This window comes from Diceros bicornis, chromosome 13 (assembly GCF_020826845.1).
Source record: "Diceros bicornis minor isolate mBicDic1 chromosome 13, mDicBic1.mat.cur, whole genome shotgun sequence".
NCBI lineage: Eukaryota > Metazoa > Chordata > Mammalia > Perissodactyla > Rhinocerotidae > Diceros > Diceros bicornis.
The window spans coordinates 34,125,720-34,143,141 of NC_080752.1; the positions used below are offsets into that span (position 1 = coordinate 34,125,720).

General features: G+C 59.2%; 1 protein-coding gene across 5 annotated transcripts; it reads right to left on the reverse strand.

Annotated features, from left to right (window-relative positions):
- Positions 1–236: 236 nt before the first annotated feature.
- ARHGEF19 (Rho guanine nucleotide exchange factor 19) lies at positions 237–16,744 on the reverse strand. 5 transcript variants are annotated; one of them, XM_058552986.1, is made up of 16 exons: positions 16,558–16,744; positions 9,487–9,930; positions 8,796–9,077; positions 8,519–8,627; positions 8,368–8,444; positions 7,804–8,066; positions 6,840–7,000; positions 6,575–6,727; positions 6,179–6,308; positions 5,960–6,034; positions 5,700–5,789; positions 5,379–5,539; positions 3,419–3,577; positions 3,019–3,098; positions 1,258–1,362; positions 237–841 (listed from the first exon to the last, which is right to left on the reverse strand). In XM_058552986.1, exons 2-16 carry the CDS (start codon positions 9,899–9,901, stop codon positions 684–686), a joined length of 2,418 nt encoding a protein of 805 aa, XP_058408969.1. In that variant the 5' UTR covers positions 9,902–9,930; positions 16,558–16,744; the 3' UTR covers positions 237–683. The 5 variants fall into 5 exon arrangements, with proteins under 5 accessions (XP_058408969.1, XP_058408968.1, XP_058408970.1 ...); XM_058552985.1 differs by lacking the exon at positions 16,558–16,744 and adding an exon at positions 13,457–16,551; XM_058552987.1 differs by lacking the exon at positions 16,558–16,744 and adding an exon at positions 10,982–16,551.
- Between the last annotated feature and the right edge of the window lie 678 nt (positions 16,745–17,422).

A 17,422-nucleotide genomic window follows, 5' to 3' on the forward strand; every position in this document is an offset into this window, starting at 1 on the left:
AAATACAAGAACTAATAAATTCTCTTTAATATTTAAGCCTATTTGAATCTGCTATTTTGTTAATTTCAGCCAAAAGCAGTCTAACTGACATGCAGCTCCCCCCTCTCTCTCCTCTGGCTAAGAGGTGGGCTCCACAGAAGGACAACCCCCCAGTAGGAGGCAGCCACCCTCCTGATCTTTACATGGGGAAACGGAGCTGGGGTGGGGGCAGCATCAGATGCTCATGGACTCCAAGCAAAGGCATTAGGGGAGTTTATTTACAGACAAGTCACAGAAACCAGGCCCCACACAGGCTCTGGCCGGAAGACCCCAGACATATACATAGGTCCCAGCACCCATCGTCACCAGAGCCGTTCCCAGCGAGGCCCCTGCCAGAGGGACCACGAGTCAGGCCAGGTGGAGGGCATGGAAGGGAGAGGGCCCCAGTCCCTGCCAGATATCAGAGGTCACCTGTGTGGCCCCCGTGCCAGAGGAAGGAACTGCCCTCAGCCCTGAAGTGGGACACTGAGGAGCATGAGACCCTCTGGAGGGAACCCCCTCCTGTGTCCAGCCTGTACCCTCGATGCCAGGCCACGGAACAGAAGTCTCAGCAGCAGAGGCTTGGGGCATGGAGACACGCAGGCCCCCTCCAGACCTGCCCAGGAGCCGGCCAGGGAGCTGGTGTCCCAGGCCACGGCTGCCCATCACGCGGGGGGCTCCCCCCATTTGCTGGTGGCACTCGTGATCCGCTTGTTCTCCCGGAGGTTGCGGAGGCGGGCACTGAGGCTGCTGATCTCTTCCACGTAGGCCTGGGGCACCCACCCCTTCTCACCGTCTGCCAGGCGGACCCCCTCCAGCCAGCCTAGGGGCACATGGCCCAGGAGCAGCATCAGTGGCATCAAAGGGACACGAGGGCCAGGTCTGTGAGGGAATACCTAGGCCCTGATGCAAGCCTCGTCTGCACCCCTGGGGCCGAGGTGACATCATCTCAGCTTCTCTCAGCTTCAGGAAGGCCCCTGCCTCTAGCAGGCTTGTAGATAAACTTCAGACCTGTTTTTCCTGACATCCGCTAAGAAGGGTATTTCCCACTCTTCCCCGTCAGTCATTCTCGATCCTACATCTTTACAAGCAGGAAGTTCCTCCTCTTGTCTAACTTGATCCCTGTATGCTGTGGTTGATCAACACTTGCATAACCTTTTCCTGTGATGTCTTATCCCTCTAGCTACCTCCTTCCCGCCCAGGCCCCATCAGGGAGGCCTTCCAGTGGACCCGTCTCACCGTCACTGGTCCGGGTCCTCACTGCCAGGATGTCAGTCTTCTCCAAGGTCAGCTCGTCCGGCTGCAATGCCTTGTATGTCCTGACACACTGAACCTGGGGGCGGTCTGAGAGCCCAAGGGAGAGTGAGAGGGTCCCCAAGGCAGGATGGGGGGGCAGTAGGAGGAAGTAAGGGGGTGGGAGGGTCGTCGCTGCTGTTTCTTTTCCTCTGCCCCTCCCTCTGCCCACCCTGGCCACTCTTCTCTCTTCCCCTAAACACAAGCCCTAGGTGAATCCAGTGTCTCCCGGCTTCGGTGACTGCTCCTGTGCCCAGGGCTCTTGCCTCCCCAGCTCAGTCCAACACCTTGCCCCTGACCTCCAGGCCAACGTCCAGCTGCCCCCAGACACCCCCACAAAACAGTCACGGCCCCTTCATATGCCCCCTGATGCTACTCTGGTGCTCCCTCCAGTCCACCCTTCTCAGCTGGGATTCAGGCCACATCACTCCCCCGTTTATAACCCTCCAGGGCTTCCCACTCCTCTTACAATAAAATCCAAAGTCCTCTCTCAGCCTACAAAGCCCTGCATGGTCTGGGGTTGCCTCCTTGCTAACCTCCTCTCCTTCCCTCCCCTCTTTCCCCTCTCTCCCTTATTCATGAAGCTCAGACACACTGGTCACCCTACTGTTCCTCAAAGACTCTAAGCTCCTCCTGCCCCAGGGCCTTTGCACTGGCTGTTCCTCCTTCCAGGAATGCTCTTCTCCAGATCTTTTCATGGCTGCCCCTCTCTATTCTTCAGGGGCCTTCCCTGACCACCTCTTTGGAGTGGGAAGCTCACTTTCCAGCCCAAACAGGAGTCTTAGCACAAGCCAGAGAATGTGCTCCAGTCCAGGCCCTCAGCTCTTTCCATCACAGTCGGTGGGCTGGTGGTATCAGGAAACCACAGGCTTTGGGGCCAGACCCGTCTTGAATCCCAGCTCTGCCACCTATTGGCTGTGTGACTTTGGGCAAGTTACTTAACATTTCTGAACCTCAGTTTTCTTAGATGTGAAAAATGAGTCTACCTAATAGGGTTGCCATGAGGATTAAGTAAAGTAAACACATACACAAAGCCCCTAGCACCGAGCCTGACACATGGCAGGTACTGGGTAGAAAAGAGTTCTCTTCCTTCCCCTTCATTAGCTCAGCCCTAACTCCTCTGCTCAGGACCCTTCAATAGCTACCTAGTACCCACTACACCAAGGTCCTCTATGACTGGGCTGCAGCCTGGCGTGCCAGCTTCATCTCACACCCAAAGAAGAAGCCTCTATATCAACAGAGCAGATCCCTCACCTGCCTCCACGGCCACGGCCACCACCCCACACCCCACGGCCAGCCACTTCCTGTCCTCTCTGCCGCTGATGCAAAGATAGAGCCAGACCTGGCTTCCGTCCCAGCTCTGCCACTGACTAGCTGGGTGACCCCGGACAGGTCACCTCACCTCTCTGCATCTCTGTTTTCTAACTCGCGAATGAGCTTCTGTGGGGATGAAAGGGGAGGAGAGGAAAGGCTTTGCCACGACCAGGGAGCGGCCTGTGTGCATGAGGTCGGCTGTCCTGTGTAAATCCTGCCCGTCTTTCAAGGTCCCGCAGAGCCGCCCCTGGCTGCCCCAGGCCAGTTGGTGTCTCTCCCTGCTAGCCGTGCTGGCAACGTGGCACCCAGGATTGCAGGAAACGCGGAGAGCAATGAGGTACCCAGCCCAGGGGACAAGGGCTTAGTGGCGGCGGGGGATGGGCAGGCTGCTACCTTCTCCCTCGCTGATGACCAGCCTGTCCTCCTGGGGGCTGGAGGGGCACATGGCCGAGATCCACCGCTGCTTCTCACTTCTAGGAAGGGAAGGCTGAGTTGTCACAACCTGCAAAGTGCAGTCTCCCGGGGCCTGGGTGGTGCGAGCAGGGCTGGGAGAAGGGGCTGTGATGTCCAGACCCGGGCCCCAGGTCATGTCTCCCCCACCCCAGGGCCCACCCCACAGCCCTGTTCCCAAACCTGTGTCCCGCCCAGCTCTGCGCATAGGAACAGAGCAGGCCCAACACCCCTGGATGCCAGCTCTGCCCAGGTGCTGCCTTATGCCACCCTCCTGAAGCCAGAGAGGAAGGCCTTGGGCCCGCCTGGGGGGCCCTGTCTCCCCACCCCCAGGCCCACTCACTCCGTCCGGGCGCGTAGCAGGAACTGGTGCTTCGCGTGCTGCCCGTGGAGGAGCTGCAGGAGGAACACGTGGCCGGGGATGCCCTGGAGCTTCAGGCTCAGGCCCCTCACCTGCAGCTCGGCCATTGTGGCGTGGACAAACACAGCAAACTTCCCGAGCCTGAGGGCCAGGGAGCGAGGTCAGCCCGGCCCGCCGGGCTCCCAGCCCCCACCCTCAGGGCCAGGCGAGCTCTGACTGGAAGGCAGAAGGGGTCATCCGCCCCTCGAGCACCCTCCTCAAGGAAACCTGGCTGCGCGGGACACCACCTCCCTGGCAGCCAGCAAATTCCCCCAAAGGAATCGGGAGCTCCATTCCTGCCAGCTCACCCACAGAGGCGGAGAGGAAGACCAGCCCCCGCCCCCAGGCGTGCTTTCAGCTTCTCTCTGAGCCTCTCCACCGAGCCCTGTTCTTTTTTTTTTTTTGTGAGGAAGATCAGCCCCGAGTTAACATCCATACCAATCCCCCTCTTTTTGCTGAGGAAGACTGGCCCTGGGCTAACATCCGTGCCCATCTTCCTCCACTTTATATGGGACGCCGCCACAGCATGGCTTGCCAAGTGGTGCGTCGGTGCGCGCCCGGGATCCGAACCTGCGAACCCCAGGCCGCTGCAGCGGAGCACACGCACTTAACCCCTTGTACCACCGGGCCAGCCCCGAGCCCTGTTCTAAAGAGCCCACGAGATAGCAACTCTGATGAGATCTCTGGACTGTTCAGTGTCTGACTCTCGAACTGGTCTAGAATCTGAACTTTGTCTCCTGTTTGCCACTGTGTCCCAGTGCTTGACACTGCCTGGCCCACAATTTGGTTTCAACAAACACCTGGGGGAAGGATGGGTGGGTGGGTCGAGGATGGTCCATAGGTTCCTTCATCTTCACCCATCAGAAGGACCGGTACAGAACAGGGGTTCAGTGATGCTTTATTGAATGAATGAATAAATCAGGAATAAACTCTTCTCATAGCATAAGATGTCCATCCTTCATCCCATCCAGCCATAAGGCTTATCTCATTCAGGACATCTTCTCCTTCATCCCAAACTTAGAATAATCACAGCTAATTCTGAGTGAGTGTTCACTGTGGCTAAGCTCTGGGCTAAGCTCTTTTCATGCATTATTCTCACATTGAATCTCCCTATGTGGTAGTCTGTATTTTACAGAGAGAAGACAGGAGAGTACAGTAGTTAAGAGCCTGCGGGGGCCGGCCCAGTGGTGCAAGCGGTTAAGTGCACGTGCTCCGCTGCGGCGGCCCGGGGTTTGCCGGTTCGGATCCCGGGTGTACACTAACACACCGCTTGTCAAGCCATGCTATAGCGGCATCCCATATAAAGTGGAGGAAGATGGGCATGGAAGTTAGCCCAGGGCTGGTCTTCCTCAGCAAAAAGAGGAGGATTGGCAGATGTCAGCTCAGGGCCGATCTTCCTCAAAAAAAAAAAAAAAAAAGAGCCTGGGATCCGGCATCTGGCCTGGCCTCCTCCTGGCTCCTGCACTTACTAGCGCCATGATCTTGAGAATAACAAGGGAGCCGACTTCCCAGGGAGAAGTTTAGAGGCGTAAAGGGAATAATCCATGAGCATGCCTGGCACAGAACAGGCGCTCAGTAAATGTTGGCTATTATCATTATGACCCAGGTGAGCTGGGGCTCCAGGGCTGTGCTCTGGATCTCGGCTCTAATTGGCTTAAGCTCAGAGCAGCTTCAAAAGTCTTCTGCAGACAGTCCAGCCCTTGGTTCTCAAGGATCTGGAAGATGTACTTGCCTTGAATTTCTGCCTTTTCTGTGGGAGCCTCCAAGGTTCAGAATACTATGGCAGCAGAGCCTGCCACAGGCTAGCGCCCCCAGGCCCAGTGATGGACTGGCTGTGAGCCCACTGGTGGGGAAGAAGGGAGCCCCGCTCCAATCTACCTCCTCTCACCCTGCCCCGACTCACTCCTTCCGCCGGGAGAGCAGCAAGCAGTCATTGAAGAGGTGCAGGTAGACCGCCTTGCTGGACAGCTTCAGCTTGGCGGGGGGTGCGGCGGGCAGTGGCGCCAGCTCCACCAGCTCCCCATGCCGAACCAGCCAGCGGGCCTGAGAGATCAGTGGGAAGATCTGGGAGGAAGGAGGAGGACAGGTCGGGCCCAGGGCAGCAGGCAGAAAGCACAGGACAGGGGATGGGAGGGTGGCAGTGATGAACCGGCCTGCAGCTCCCAGGAAAGGAGGGGACACAGCTGCCCCTTTGTGTGCTGTCCCGCCAGCTGCGGGCACGCACCTTGCCCTCGAAGTGGATCTTCTTGCTCAGGTGGATGAGCTCCTCTGTCCTCTTCATGGACTGCACGCTGGCGTTGCACTCTTGCACCAGCTAGGGAGGCCGTGCAGGGTCACCTGCAGCCCCCAACCTCCGCTCCCAGAACCCAGCCTCAGACTCCCACCTGGGGACCAGGGACTCTGAAGGCCGGGCTCTTTTGGAGACACAGTGGGGTTCTGGGGAGGTCCTCAGGAGCCCGACAGCCCCTGCCCTACCGAGCTCACCTCCTTGAGTGCGTTGAAGGCTTTGGTGGCCATGTCTTCATCTTCAGAGCCCTGCGCTGTCCGCTTCAGGATGTTCTAGAGGGTGGGGTCAGCACAATGAGGCAGGCTGTGACCTCCCCCCATGACCCTGCCCATCCATGGGTGCCCAGAAGGGGCTGCAGAGGGCGCGGCAGCATCTCCCTCTCCCAGCCCTCACCGCAGCCTGTGCCCTCCAGGTACCTCCACCAGCATCTTGAGGCGGGTGATCCTCTGAAACGGCAGGATGAGGAAGGAGGTGAGGGGCAGACGCTGGCACACGGGAGACTCCTCCAGACGAGCCAGGATGCCAGGGAACTTCGGGTTCTCCAGGCTGGAGAATTGGGAGGGGTCTGGGGTCACAGGTGGGCCTGAATTCCTGGATGCACGACCCCAGCCGCTCCATTGGTTCTGCAGGTGCCTTCTCAGATTCCTCAGGTCCTTCCTGCCCCCTGGGGTTGGGTCTAGCCTTATCCTAGTCACCGAGCTCCTTTCAGGAACCCCTCCCCTCCCGGGTCACCATTCCTCACCCAGTCCTCTGCTCCTACTCCTGCCTGAGACCCCCTCTATCGTCCCCCCCTTCTGAGCTCCCAGCCCTACAGCAGGCGCTGGTAGGTGCGCTCCTGGTAGGCCTGGTTGGTGACGTAGGGCAGGTAGACGCGGCGGAAGGCCGGGCAGTGGTGCAACACAACGTCACACACGCTGAAGCGCAGGACATCTGCCTCCAGCCGCTGCTCCAGGTCTTGCAGGAACCTGAGGGGTCAGCGAGGGGTCAGGGCCAGGGCAAGACCCCAGACCTGGGAGCCCGGCCAATGGCAGGCTCGGTTCCCACGCCCTGCCCCCGCAGGCCAGCTCACTCCCTCACCTCTCGCTGGTGCTCTTGACCTCGGGCAGTTTGGAGAACAGCCACTGCTTGTCCTGCGCCCCCAGACACTCGCTCAGCTCAGCCGAGGCTAAGAAGTGGCCCACGGCCACCGAGAGGCTGTGGATGTACGAGGCCTCGGACGTGATCAGCTCAAACTTGGCCTGAGCGGGGGTGGACGCGGGGTTGAAAGGGCCCAGCCAGCCCACTCCGGACAGCCTGGCCTCTCATATCCCCCCATGCAGCCCCGGACACCAGTTGCTAAGACACAGCCGCACCCCATGCCCCGCCCCTTCTCTAGCCTCACCCCAGATCCGGTGCCAGGCGGGGTTCGAGGACCCACCTCCTGCCGCGCGCAATTGTTCAAACCCAACTAGAGCCCTCGATTGCGCTCCCAGCTCCGCCAATCGGCCGGCCCTAGTCATTCCACGGCCCTGCCCCTCCCGGGGTGCGTCTTTCCTTAGCCCGGCTCTCCCGCTGACCCCGCCCCTGCCCTTGGCCCCGCCTGGCCACGCCCCCACCACGCATTGTCACGCCTGGTGGCTCCGCCTCTCCCCTGTCCTTGCTGTCAGAGATCCCATCTCGGCCGCCCGCCCGATTCCGCCCCTCCTCTGGCCCCGCCCTATCCTAGGCCCCGCCCCTTCGTCCCGCTTCTCCGCTAGCCTTCGGCTCCTCGGCTTCTCCGTCCTCGGCTGCAGCCAGCCCCACCTTGTCAGGTCCTTCCGCGATGACAGTCCCGCTGGCCCCGCCCTCCGGTGGTCCGCCTTCCCCGCTGGGTCCCAAGCCCACCTCCTGCAGTTTTCAGTCCCACTGGCCTGGTACCCTCGTGGTCCGGATCCCGGCTCAGTCCCTAGACCACGTACTCCTGGCCCCGCCCCTTCTGTTGCCCCACCCCCTCTGGGCCCCAGGACCACCTCCCCGGGCTTGCAGCCCCGCTGGCGCCGCCCCGCCAGGCCCCAGCGCCCACCTCCTGCAGTTTGCAGTCGCGCAGGCTCAGCGTGGCCAGGACGCCGCTGCCGCGCACGTCGGGGATGTCCTGCCACAGCGAGAAGGTGGAGCCTCGCGCCGAGCGCTGCGCCCGGAAGGAGCTGCTCGGCGAGAGGTTGGCGCGCGGCGGCCCGGGCCCCTCCTCTGCGCCCTCCGCCTCGTCCCCCGGGCCCTCCTCCTCGCGCTGCTGCCGCCGCAGTTCGCGGGCGCTGGCCACGTCGCTGTATTCCTGGTAGAGGACGGCTGGGCGGGCACAGGGGCGGGGAGGGCCGTGGGGCGCTCGCCAGCCCGACCCCGCTCCTCCCCAGCTCCCCCAGAGCCCGCCTCACTTAACCAGCCTTTCCGACGGTTCGGATAGCGGGACACAGGGAATTCATTCATTCACTCATTCCACAAACACTGCTTGAGCACCAGCTGCGTGCCAGCCCTGTGCTAGACACTGAGAATTCAGTCCTCTCCCTCTCACACCATCCCTACCTCTCAACTCCCCAAACCCTAGTTGCCCAGTCCCCCCAGCCTTCCTCCGTGACCTCCTCTCACGTACAGGTGAGGAGGAACCGTGACTGGCGCCGCTCGCTAGCGCTCCGGGAACCCAGAGCTGGCTCTTCTTGCGTGTCCAGCCTGGGAAAGGGAGAGTGTCAGGGCCTCTGCGTCAGCACCCCGCCTCGACGCGAGCCCTGGGTGGGAGGTGGTACCTGGGCTCAGGCCAGCCGCCGTGGTCCCCGCTCGCGTCAACCGGGGCTGGCGTCGCCATACCGTTCACTCTCACTTCTACACTGCGCGACTCCCTTCCACACACTTTCCCTGGAGAGGGTAAGAGCTGAGGGTGAGTGGCCCCAGAGTGGCGCTGGGCACCAGGGCGACACACTCTAGCTGGCCAGCACCCAGTCTCAGGTGTCCAGTGGGTGGGCCGTGCCCCAACCCGCATCTGGCTCATAAGCTGCTCTTAGGGCCCAGGGGAGGATATGGTACCTTCCCGAGCTGCTCCAGTGCCTGACCCTGTGGTCAGTGCCCTGGCTGCCGAATTCCGCCCCAGACGCAGAGAAGAGTGCAGCCGGGTCATCAGCTCAGAGGCTGAGAAGCGCCTCCGCTCAGGCCCCTCGAGGCCCACGCGGGTGGGCCCAGACAGCTCCAGCTGCCGAGGCTCCTCTGTGCTCCGGGCTTGCTCTGCCGCCTGGCCAGGCTCCAGGAACACAGCATGGGCCTCCAGGCTGCCAGGGGCCTCTTCACGCTGGTACACCCGCATCTTGCGCCCTGCAGGGAGGGGAGGTGAGAGCACAGGCTGGCATCCACTGGGGTCTCACCCCGCCTTCTCCCTGCTGCCACCCTGTGGCCCTGAGCATCTGGGGGACATGCCCAAAGGAAAGGCCAATGTTTTTGCCAAGATCTGGTCCCCAGAGAAATGGGATCAACAAGAGGGGTAGAGAGAGCAGTGCTGGACTGCAGTGGGGAAGGGGCCAGGTGCCCAGGACAGCCACTCACTTGCTGTGTAAGCTCAGACAAGTCACTTGTCTTCCCTGAGCTCCAGTTCCCTTATCACTGAAATCTACCACTTGTCCTGCCTGTTTGGGGAACTCTGGAGCTTAAGAGTCCTAAAAGAGCCACCCAGCCTCTCCCCTATCCACCCCACTGGGCCACCACCCCCTCACCCAGAGTGACTCACAGGCTGACTTCTTCTCCGAGCCATGGCTGGCCCGGCGCTGCGGCTGTGGGTGCTGGGGACTCCAGGGTCCCTCCAGAGCTGGGGGCTGGGCACTAGGACAGTGTGGCCAGCTGCCAGCCCTGCTGGGCCGCATCCCCCCACTGGTGGAGATCTCGGTGTCTGGGTCTCCTGGGGATGGTGGCCATAGCAGCCCTTGGAGAGGAGCAGGGGTCGCCAGGGACCAGCGGCTGCCAGGAGCCCGCAGCTCCTCTGGCGCAACGGGGAAGAGATCCAGACACACAGGGCTTGGGGGCTGCAGGGTGGGCAATTCCGCAAAGGACAGACTCTCCTGCTGGCACACGGCTACTGGGTGGCAGGCAGTGCTAGGTGGCCCAGCCAGGTGGGACTGGAGGGTGGCAGGTGGCCCACAGTCCATTCCTCCTTTGCTCTGCCACCCACCTGGGCCTGCGGGGGAGAAGGTATCAAAGCCAGACACAGGACAGCAGAGCTGGCCAGTGAGCCGTCATGTCCTGGAGGCCTGGACAAACGCTTGTGTACACATGTGTACACACATCTGTACAAGCACACTCACACCCCTAATTATAGTAGTACTAGCTAATACTTAACACTTACTGAATGACAGGCCAAGTGCTTTATACATATTATCTCATTTAATCCTCATGGCAACCCTGAGTTGATGCTATTATTATCCCCATTTTATAGGAGAGGAAAGTGAGGCACAGAGGTTGTTACTTGGTAAATGGTGGAGCCAGGATTCAAACCCAGGCAGTCTAGCTCCTGAATCCGCACTTTTAACCACCTTGTACATTTTCTAACTCTCACTGACATACGATCAGACATACAGATACATACATTGCCACACAAATCCATGTATGTTCCATGCACACACACACACACACACCACACACATTTTCTCCCAAGTACACACTTGACATACACACTTTCACAGATACACTCAGACATTTCAAATTCACAGGCTCACACATTCACACACACTTTTTTACACAACAATATACAGTCACACACTTTTTCACACACACACTGATCCATCAGATATTTACATATCCACTTTCTCACACTCACGCACCAGGATGCAGACAAACACACAGACCCAGAAGTCCTTGCTTTGGTCTTCCCCAACCTCCCCTCCCATGCCCAGCATTGCAGCTTTCAGCACTGAGTGGTGCCCACACCCATGCCAAGCTGGCTGGGAGGGTCACAGACTGGCAGGCGGGCCACCACCTAGATCAGGCTGGGCCCTCCCAGGAGAAGGGCAGGGAGGTGCCCCAGCCCCCCAGCTTGGGGTGAGAGAGGGGTTCTTCCCTACCCAGCTCCCAGTCCTGGGATCAGGCCAGGCTAAAGGATCCTCTCTGGGTAGGAAGTCATCCCCAGGGAGCCTGCCGGAGCCTCAGGACAGGCCTAATGATCGAGGGGTCCGAGTGCCCACAGCCCTTGCCCCGTGGCCCTTGCTAGATGCCCTCCTGCAGCCCCTCACCTCTCCAGCCGAGGCCCACTGCAGATGTTGTTTGGCTGCTCCGGCAGGGGAAGCCCTCTCTCTGCCCAGCTGGCTGGGGGAGATCCCACCCAGACAAAGAGTTTGATTCATCAAACCCTGTGGTGAGGCAAGCGGGCAGAGAGGGAGGAGGCAGGCAGCAGGCTGGGCGGGGGCCTACCCTAGCCGGGCCTCGCTACGGGCAGGCCGGGCAGCATGGACCCCCAGAGGCCCCCTGGGCCAAAGGGGCAATGCCCAGCCTGGCAGGGCCAGGAGACCCAGGAGACAGAGACTGAGAGACTGAGAGATAGAGACCTGGAGACCTTTTAGGCAGCAACTCAGAAACCGAGACCCCAAAGCACTCAAAACCAGAAAACCACAGATGCTGAGACATTCAGGGACCCAGATGTGGAGACAGAGAGACAGAGACATTGACAATTCCAGACAGACCAGACACTCAGAGACAGAGGTGAAGCCCAGAAAAACCCAGGGAGACAGATGGACAAACACTTTGTGCCCTGCTGGGTTGCCAATCTAGTGGGGGAGCCGAAAACAAAAACAGCCATAATCCCAGTTGGCAGGAGCCAAGCCAGAGGAACCATCAGAGTAGAGAGCTGGGCTCAGCTCAACCTGGGCATTCCAGGAAGGCTTCCTGAAGGGAGCAATAGCTAACCATTCAGCCGAAATACCCAGGGACCCAGTGCACATAGGTAAGGAGAAAGCCCTGGCCTGAGAGAAACAGTGACTGTCTCAGAGACCCTGGGAGACAGGGAGGGAGGAGAGGACCCAGGGGAGGACGGCTGGGTCTGTGACTGGGCCCCACTCTCTCTGCACAGCCCCTCGGAGAAGCCGAGCAAAGTCGAGAAGAGTTGCTTCCCCTGCTCTCTTCATCCCCTTCCTGGTGTGTGTGTCTGTGGGTGGGGGGTATTGGCTGCTCCTAAGGGACAATTACTCCTTCAGGCCCTCCCCTCAGGGACAGCTGTAGCTTATACCTTAAACTTCTGACCATCTGAGCAAGTCTCTCAGTTTCCTCATCTGGTAAATAGGATGGTCATCCCAACTTCATAAGCTAATATGAGAATTAATGATAACGCATATAGAGCACCTAGCTCTCAGTGGGAGCTTTGTAGTTGATAGTGATTCTTCGGAGTATTATTATTAGTCTTTCTCTAGTCAGGGGGATGGCTTGGGCAATTACAGAGATGGGGAAATTGAGGCAGAGGATGAGACACACCCTACTTTTTAGGAGCACGTGGCAGGAGACACAGGGGACCACTGCCCACCAGACAGGCCTCTCTCTCTCCAGGAGTCAGAAGTCCTCAACACAGAAGTCCCATTTGCTTCTGTGGGCACACACGTGCAAGAATACACACATGCCCCTGCTCCCTTGTCTTCTGTGAGATTCTCTCCATTTGGGTTCTGGAAGCCCCTGGAGGGCAGGGAGGAACCTCCTCACCCTTGTCAGTTGCAGAGATAAATGAGCAAAAATATGGAACCCTTGGGGCAGGAACAGCTCCTATGAAAGCCTCAGAGGAGAAGGCTGGGTGAATGTCCTGGGGGTGGTGGTGGAAGGCTTTCTGGGGAGATGTGGTTGAAGGCAGGTCCCTAGGGGGAAAGTCAGGAGCAAGTCAGCCTCCACCTCTATCCAGGCCAGGGGGCAATGGGAATGACCCATCTAGCTGGGATGCCAGCCCTGTGGCCTTCCGGGGATGTGGCCCACTCAACCTCAATGCTGGGGATCAAGGAGGGGAGAGCTGTGTTCATATTGTATGTAGCTCATGTCTGCTTGAAAAAAAACCTCAAGAAGAGAACTGGCCCCAGGTAGCAGGGATATGACCTGCCCAAGACATGATCACAGGATACTCCAGTCCCACTAGGCAAGGGTCATTCTGGAACCTACAGCAGAAAACCCCTGCCAAGGTTCAAGGCCCAGTGTTGACACTGACCAGCTGTGTGGCCTTAGGCAAGGCAGAGCCTGTCCCTGGGCCTCAGTGTCCCCTGTAAAGTAGACCCTAAGGGCCCTCCTGGCTGCCCTCTAGGAAACCTGTGACATCATGAGTGTCTCTGCAGGCCGAGAAGGATGGGCAGGGGCCAAGGAGGGTCCCATCCAGTGGGCACTGCTAATCACATGGACAATGGGCCTACTTGGCAAGGCTGGCAGAGAGGGTCCCTGGACACTACCATGGTCCAGGGGAAGCCTCCTGTGCCCAGCTGTTCCCTGCCCCCTCCCTGGTGCCCCTTGCCCTGCTGCCCAGAGAAGCGTCCTGCCAGGGCCCCTCTGCCCCTTAAGGGACAAAGCCAAGTGGGAGGTCATGGCCAGAAAGGGGATCCAGGCCAAGCAGGCTGCAGAGCCCCAGGAGGCCATAAGTGGGTGGGGGTGGGAGCCAGGATCAGAGGCCAGGCAGGCAGCACAAAGGACTCCCTCGGGAAGACTGGCGGGAGGAGGATGGGGCTGCTGGCAACCGGATGGGGCCCTACCTCAGCCAGGGAGCTCCGTCCGGCCTCCGGCAAGGTCCAGGGCTCCAGACCACCCTGGGGGCTCTGGGGTTGCAGCCAGGTCCTCAGGGGGCGATGTCAGCATGGCCCCTGAGCCGGGCAATGCAAGCTCCTGGGTATTGTGTGGGGCGCGGAGGGGGGAGGCGAAGGTGGAGGGAACCTTGCAGGCAGGCAGGCGGGCGGCTGTCTCAACGTGCCTGCTCCCCACCCCCCTTCCCCAGAACCGGTTTGGCCAGTCTGGGGTACAAGAGGGGGGCTGGAACAATGGGAGTCCTATGCCCAGGAGAGGCTCAGAAGGACCCCAGACCGACGTCCTAAAGATGAGGGAGGCACTGCTTTTCCTCCCAGGAGACAGGTCACTCTTCTTCTGGACCTTCCCAAATGTGAGACATGCACAGGGGGCTCTTTGGGGCTGGGGAGCATCCTGCGAGCTTCATAGAAAACCTCCCAAGTCCTGGGCTCCTCAGAGACCCTGAGAACTCCACAGTGTGCTGACCGCCTCTGAGCCAGCTATAGCATCTATAAAACGGGAATACTCATCTCTACGATTGTGAGATGGAAATCATGCAAGTCGGTGATGTGACGCATCTGGCATCATCCTGGCCAGCCGTTCCAGCATCACCACTCCTCCTGAATGACCCATCCTCCCTTGCTGCCTAGAATGATCCACCTCACCATTTCCAACGGCCTCCTCTACCAGGAAGCCTTCCCAGACTCTAGTCCACACCAAATGAGCCCTCAACAAACCAATTCAAATAGCCCAAGTAGAACCAGCCTCCGGGAAGGAGGGCTACTCTGTTCCTGGTATGCAATCTTCCCAAGGCTGTGAAAGGGGAAGCTGCTTTCTCTCTAATATTACCTACTGTTTATTTGAGCATTCAGTAATTGTCAGGCATTTAGTATTAATATTAATATGTACACACATACTAATATTCATGTTGCTAATAACTCTTATTGTACACTCACTATGTGCCAGGCACTGTTCTGAGCACTTCACACCAATTTGTTCATGTAATCTCCCACGACCCTACGAGGTAGATGCTGTTACTGCTCCCACTCATCAGATGAGGCCATGAGGCTTGCACAGGTTAGGTCATGGGCATTATCCCATTTAAATCTCTCATCAGCTGTATGAAGTCCCTATCTTATAGCTGATGAAATTGAGGTTCAAAGGATTAAATAACTTGCCCAAGGTCACACAGCTAATGAGTCAGAATTAATATTCAAATCCAGGTCTGTCTGACTCCACCACAACCTGCGTCCTTAACCACTGCTCAGTACTGCCTCATCAGATTTTGGGGAGGATCTGGTGAAAAGTGCGTGAAAGTCCACTGGGAGGTGTCTCAGCTGACCTAACTAAATCCTGTTATTATTATTATTTTGTGTGTGTGTGTGAGGAAGATTAGCCCTGAGCTAACATCCGTTGCCAATCCTCCTCTTTTTGCTGAGGAAGATTGGCCCTGGGCTACCATCCGTGCCCATCTTCCTCTACTTTATGTGGGACGCTGCCACAGCATGGCTTGACAAGTGGTGCATCGGTGCACACCCGGGATCCGAACCTGCGAACCCCGGGCTGCAGGCTGCCACAGTGGAGTGCGCACACTTAACCGCTACGCCACTGGGCCAGCCTCAACCCTGTTGTTATTATTATTCAGACACTACAGGCCTTGATGAACATATGGGGCAAGGGATCCAGGGCCCAGACCCCAATGAATTCTCTGCTACCAACTGGTGACCATTCCATTCAGAGAGATTAGGTCCCTGCTAATCCCTCATATCCAGTTTGGCCCCCCAGAACATCGTCAGGTAATGAAGAGACATTGCACATGTGTGGGGGTCCAGGTGTCCATGGAGAGGTGCAAGCTGGGGTGCAGAGAGAAGTTTATTGTCAGCACTGCACAAGGGCAGGAGATGGGGAACAGGGAGAGGGCGGCAATGCAGGACTAGGGGTCCTCAGAGAACTCTAATCCTCCCTCTCTTCCCAGCTCCAGGGCGGCCGTGGGGTCGCTGGCCAAGGTACCGCTCAGACCCCTAGCCAGAAGCAGAGGACCCCAATCGAAGGAGCATCCTGGGGGACCTAGGGTCCTGGAAGGGCAGTCCTGGCTCACTCGCCCCTGCGTCCTGGGCTCCGGGGACAACGCCCCTGCTGCAGTGGACAGAAAACACGGCTTGGTCAGGCAGAGCTCTGGCCCTCCAGAGCAGAAGCGACTCCTTTGGGATTAATGTTAAAAGAGGGGCGTGGCGTGGGCGGAGTTTCTTGAAGGGCGGGGCCAGGCAATAAATAGAGGGAATCCAGCCAATCCTCCCTCTGGGCGAGGCCAAACCAGAGGGCGGGGCAAGAAAGCTGACCTAAGGCCTGGGGCGGGTCTAGGGGGCGTGGTCAGGGGTGGGGCCAGTGTCCGCGGGCCGTGCTGACAGAGAGCAGCGCCTCCCGGTTGACCGCCAGCGCCTGCTTGGCCAAGGTAGCGCCCGCGCTTTATCTTGGTGGCCAGTCCGGCTGGCACGCCGGGCACGAGCCAGGCGATGAGGCACAAGAAGAACACCACGTGCTGGGGAGAAGGCGGGCCAAAGAGAAGGATTGCCTCAGCAATCTTAATTTATGGAGCGCTGACTAAATGCAAGGCAGTATTTGAGGGTTTTCCGGGTATTCATTCATTTAATCCTCACAACAGTTCTAGGCGGTGAGTACAATTACTACGCCTATTTTACGGGTGAAGAAACCACAGCATATAAAGGTTGTCATATGCCCAAAGACACAGAGGTATAATTCGAACCCCTTAACACTAGGGATCCTGTTATAGGTAGGGCTAGAGAACGACGATCTTGAGCAAAGCTGGAGGGAGCATGCTTCCTTTCCTTCCTCCAGGTCTGTTGCCAAGAGATAATAATATTAGTAGTGTAGTGATATTAATTTATCGAGCACCTACGATGTGCGAGGCACTGCGCAAGCGCTTGACACTGAATCTTCATAACGACCCTATGAAATAAATCTTATTCTATAATATATCCCGGGTTACAGCGGGTCGGCGGCAGAGCCTGAACTTGAACTCAGGTCTGTCCGACGCGCAGATGGCTGAGCCTACCTCGAAGGCGATGAGGAAGCCCAGACGCACAGCCAGCAACTTCCAGTGAAAGAGGGTGAGGTTCTCCTGCGCGTCGAGAAAGGCTTGTACCTGGGTTGCGGGGAGCGCGGGGTCCTGCGAAGCTCTCGACTCGGCGCCGGGCACTCCCGCTCCTCCCCGCCCTTGAGCCCGGCCCTGCCCCCTCAGCACTTACGCCCAGCCAGCTCTGCCCACCAGTCCGCCCCCCAGACTCAGCTTCCGGCCCTCCCAGCTAGGCCCCGCCTATCCCTCCCACAGGCTCGCCGCCCCGCCTCCAAATTCCAGGGCCCCGCCCCTCCTAGACAGGCCCCTCCCCTCCCAGCTATGCCCCGCCCCACCTCTCCCGCAAGCTCACTGCCCCGCCTCCAGATTCAGCACCCCGCCCCTCCCAGCAGGCCCCGCCCCTCCTAGACAGGTCTCTCCCCTCCCAGCTATGCCCCGCCCCACCTCTCCCGCAAGCTCACTGCCCCGCCTCCAGATTCAGCACCCCGCCCCTCCCAGCAGGCCCCGCCCCTCCTAGACAGGCCCCTCCCCTCCCAGCTATGCCCCGCCCCACCTCTCCCGCAAGCTCACCGCCCCACCTCCAGATTCAGCACCCGGTCCCTCCCAGACAGGCCCCACCCCAACCAAGCTCAGCGCCCCTTCCCTCCCAGACGGTCCCGCCCCCTCCTCGCCCCGCCCCGCGCCTGGTGGGTGCAGGGCGTGTGGTTGCCCTGAGCAAGGTACGCAGGAGGCGTGGGCGCCGGCGTGAAGCTAACACAGCCGCGCAGGTGGCTGTGCTGCTCGTGCCGGTACAGGAGACGCAGCAGGAAGTCCGACGTGAAGGCGATGAGGAAAGCCTGCAGGG

Excerpts from the sequence above, each read along its gene's own strand:
- ARHGEF19 (XM_058552986.1), bottom strand. The coding sequence starts at position 9,901 with ATGGACTGTGGGCCACCTGCCACCCTCCAGTCCCACCTGGCTGGGCCA. Across the intron at positions 9,078-9,486 it reads CTCGGAGAAGAAGTCAGCCT|GGCGCAAGATGCGGGTGTAC; the intron begins GTGAGTCACTCT and ends CCCTCCCTGCAG. Across the intron at positions 842-1,257 it reads GAGGACCCGGACCAGTGACG|GCTGGCTGGAGGGGGTCCGC; the intron begins GTGAGACGGGTC and ends ATGTGCCCCTAG.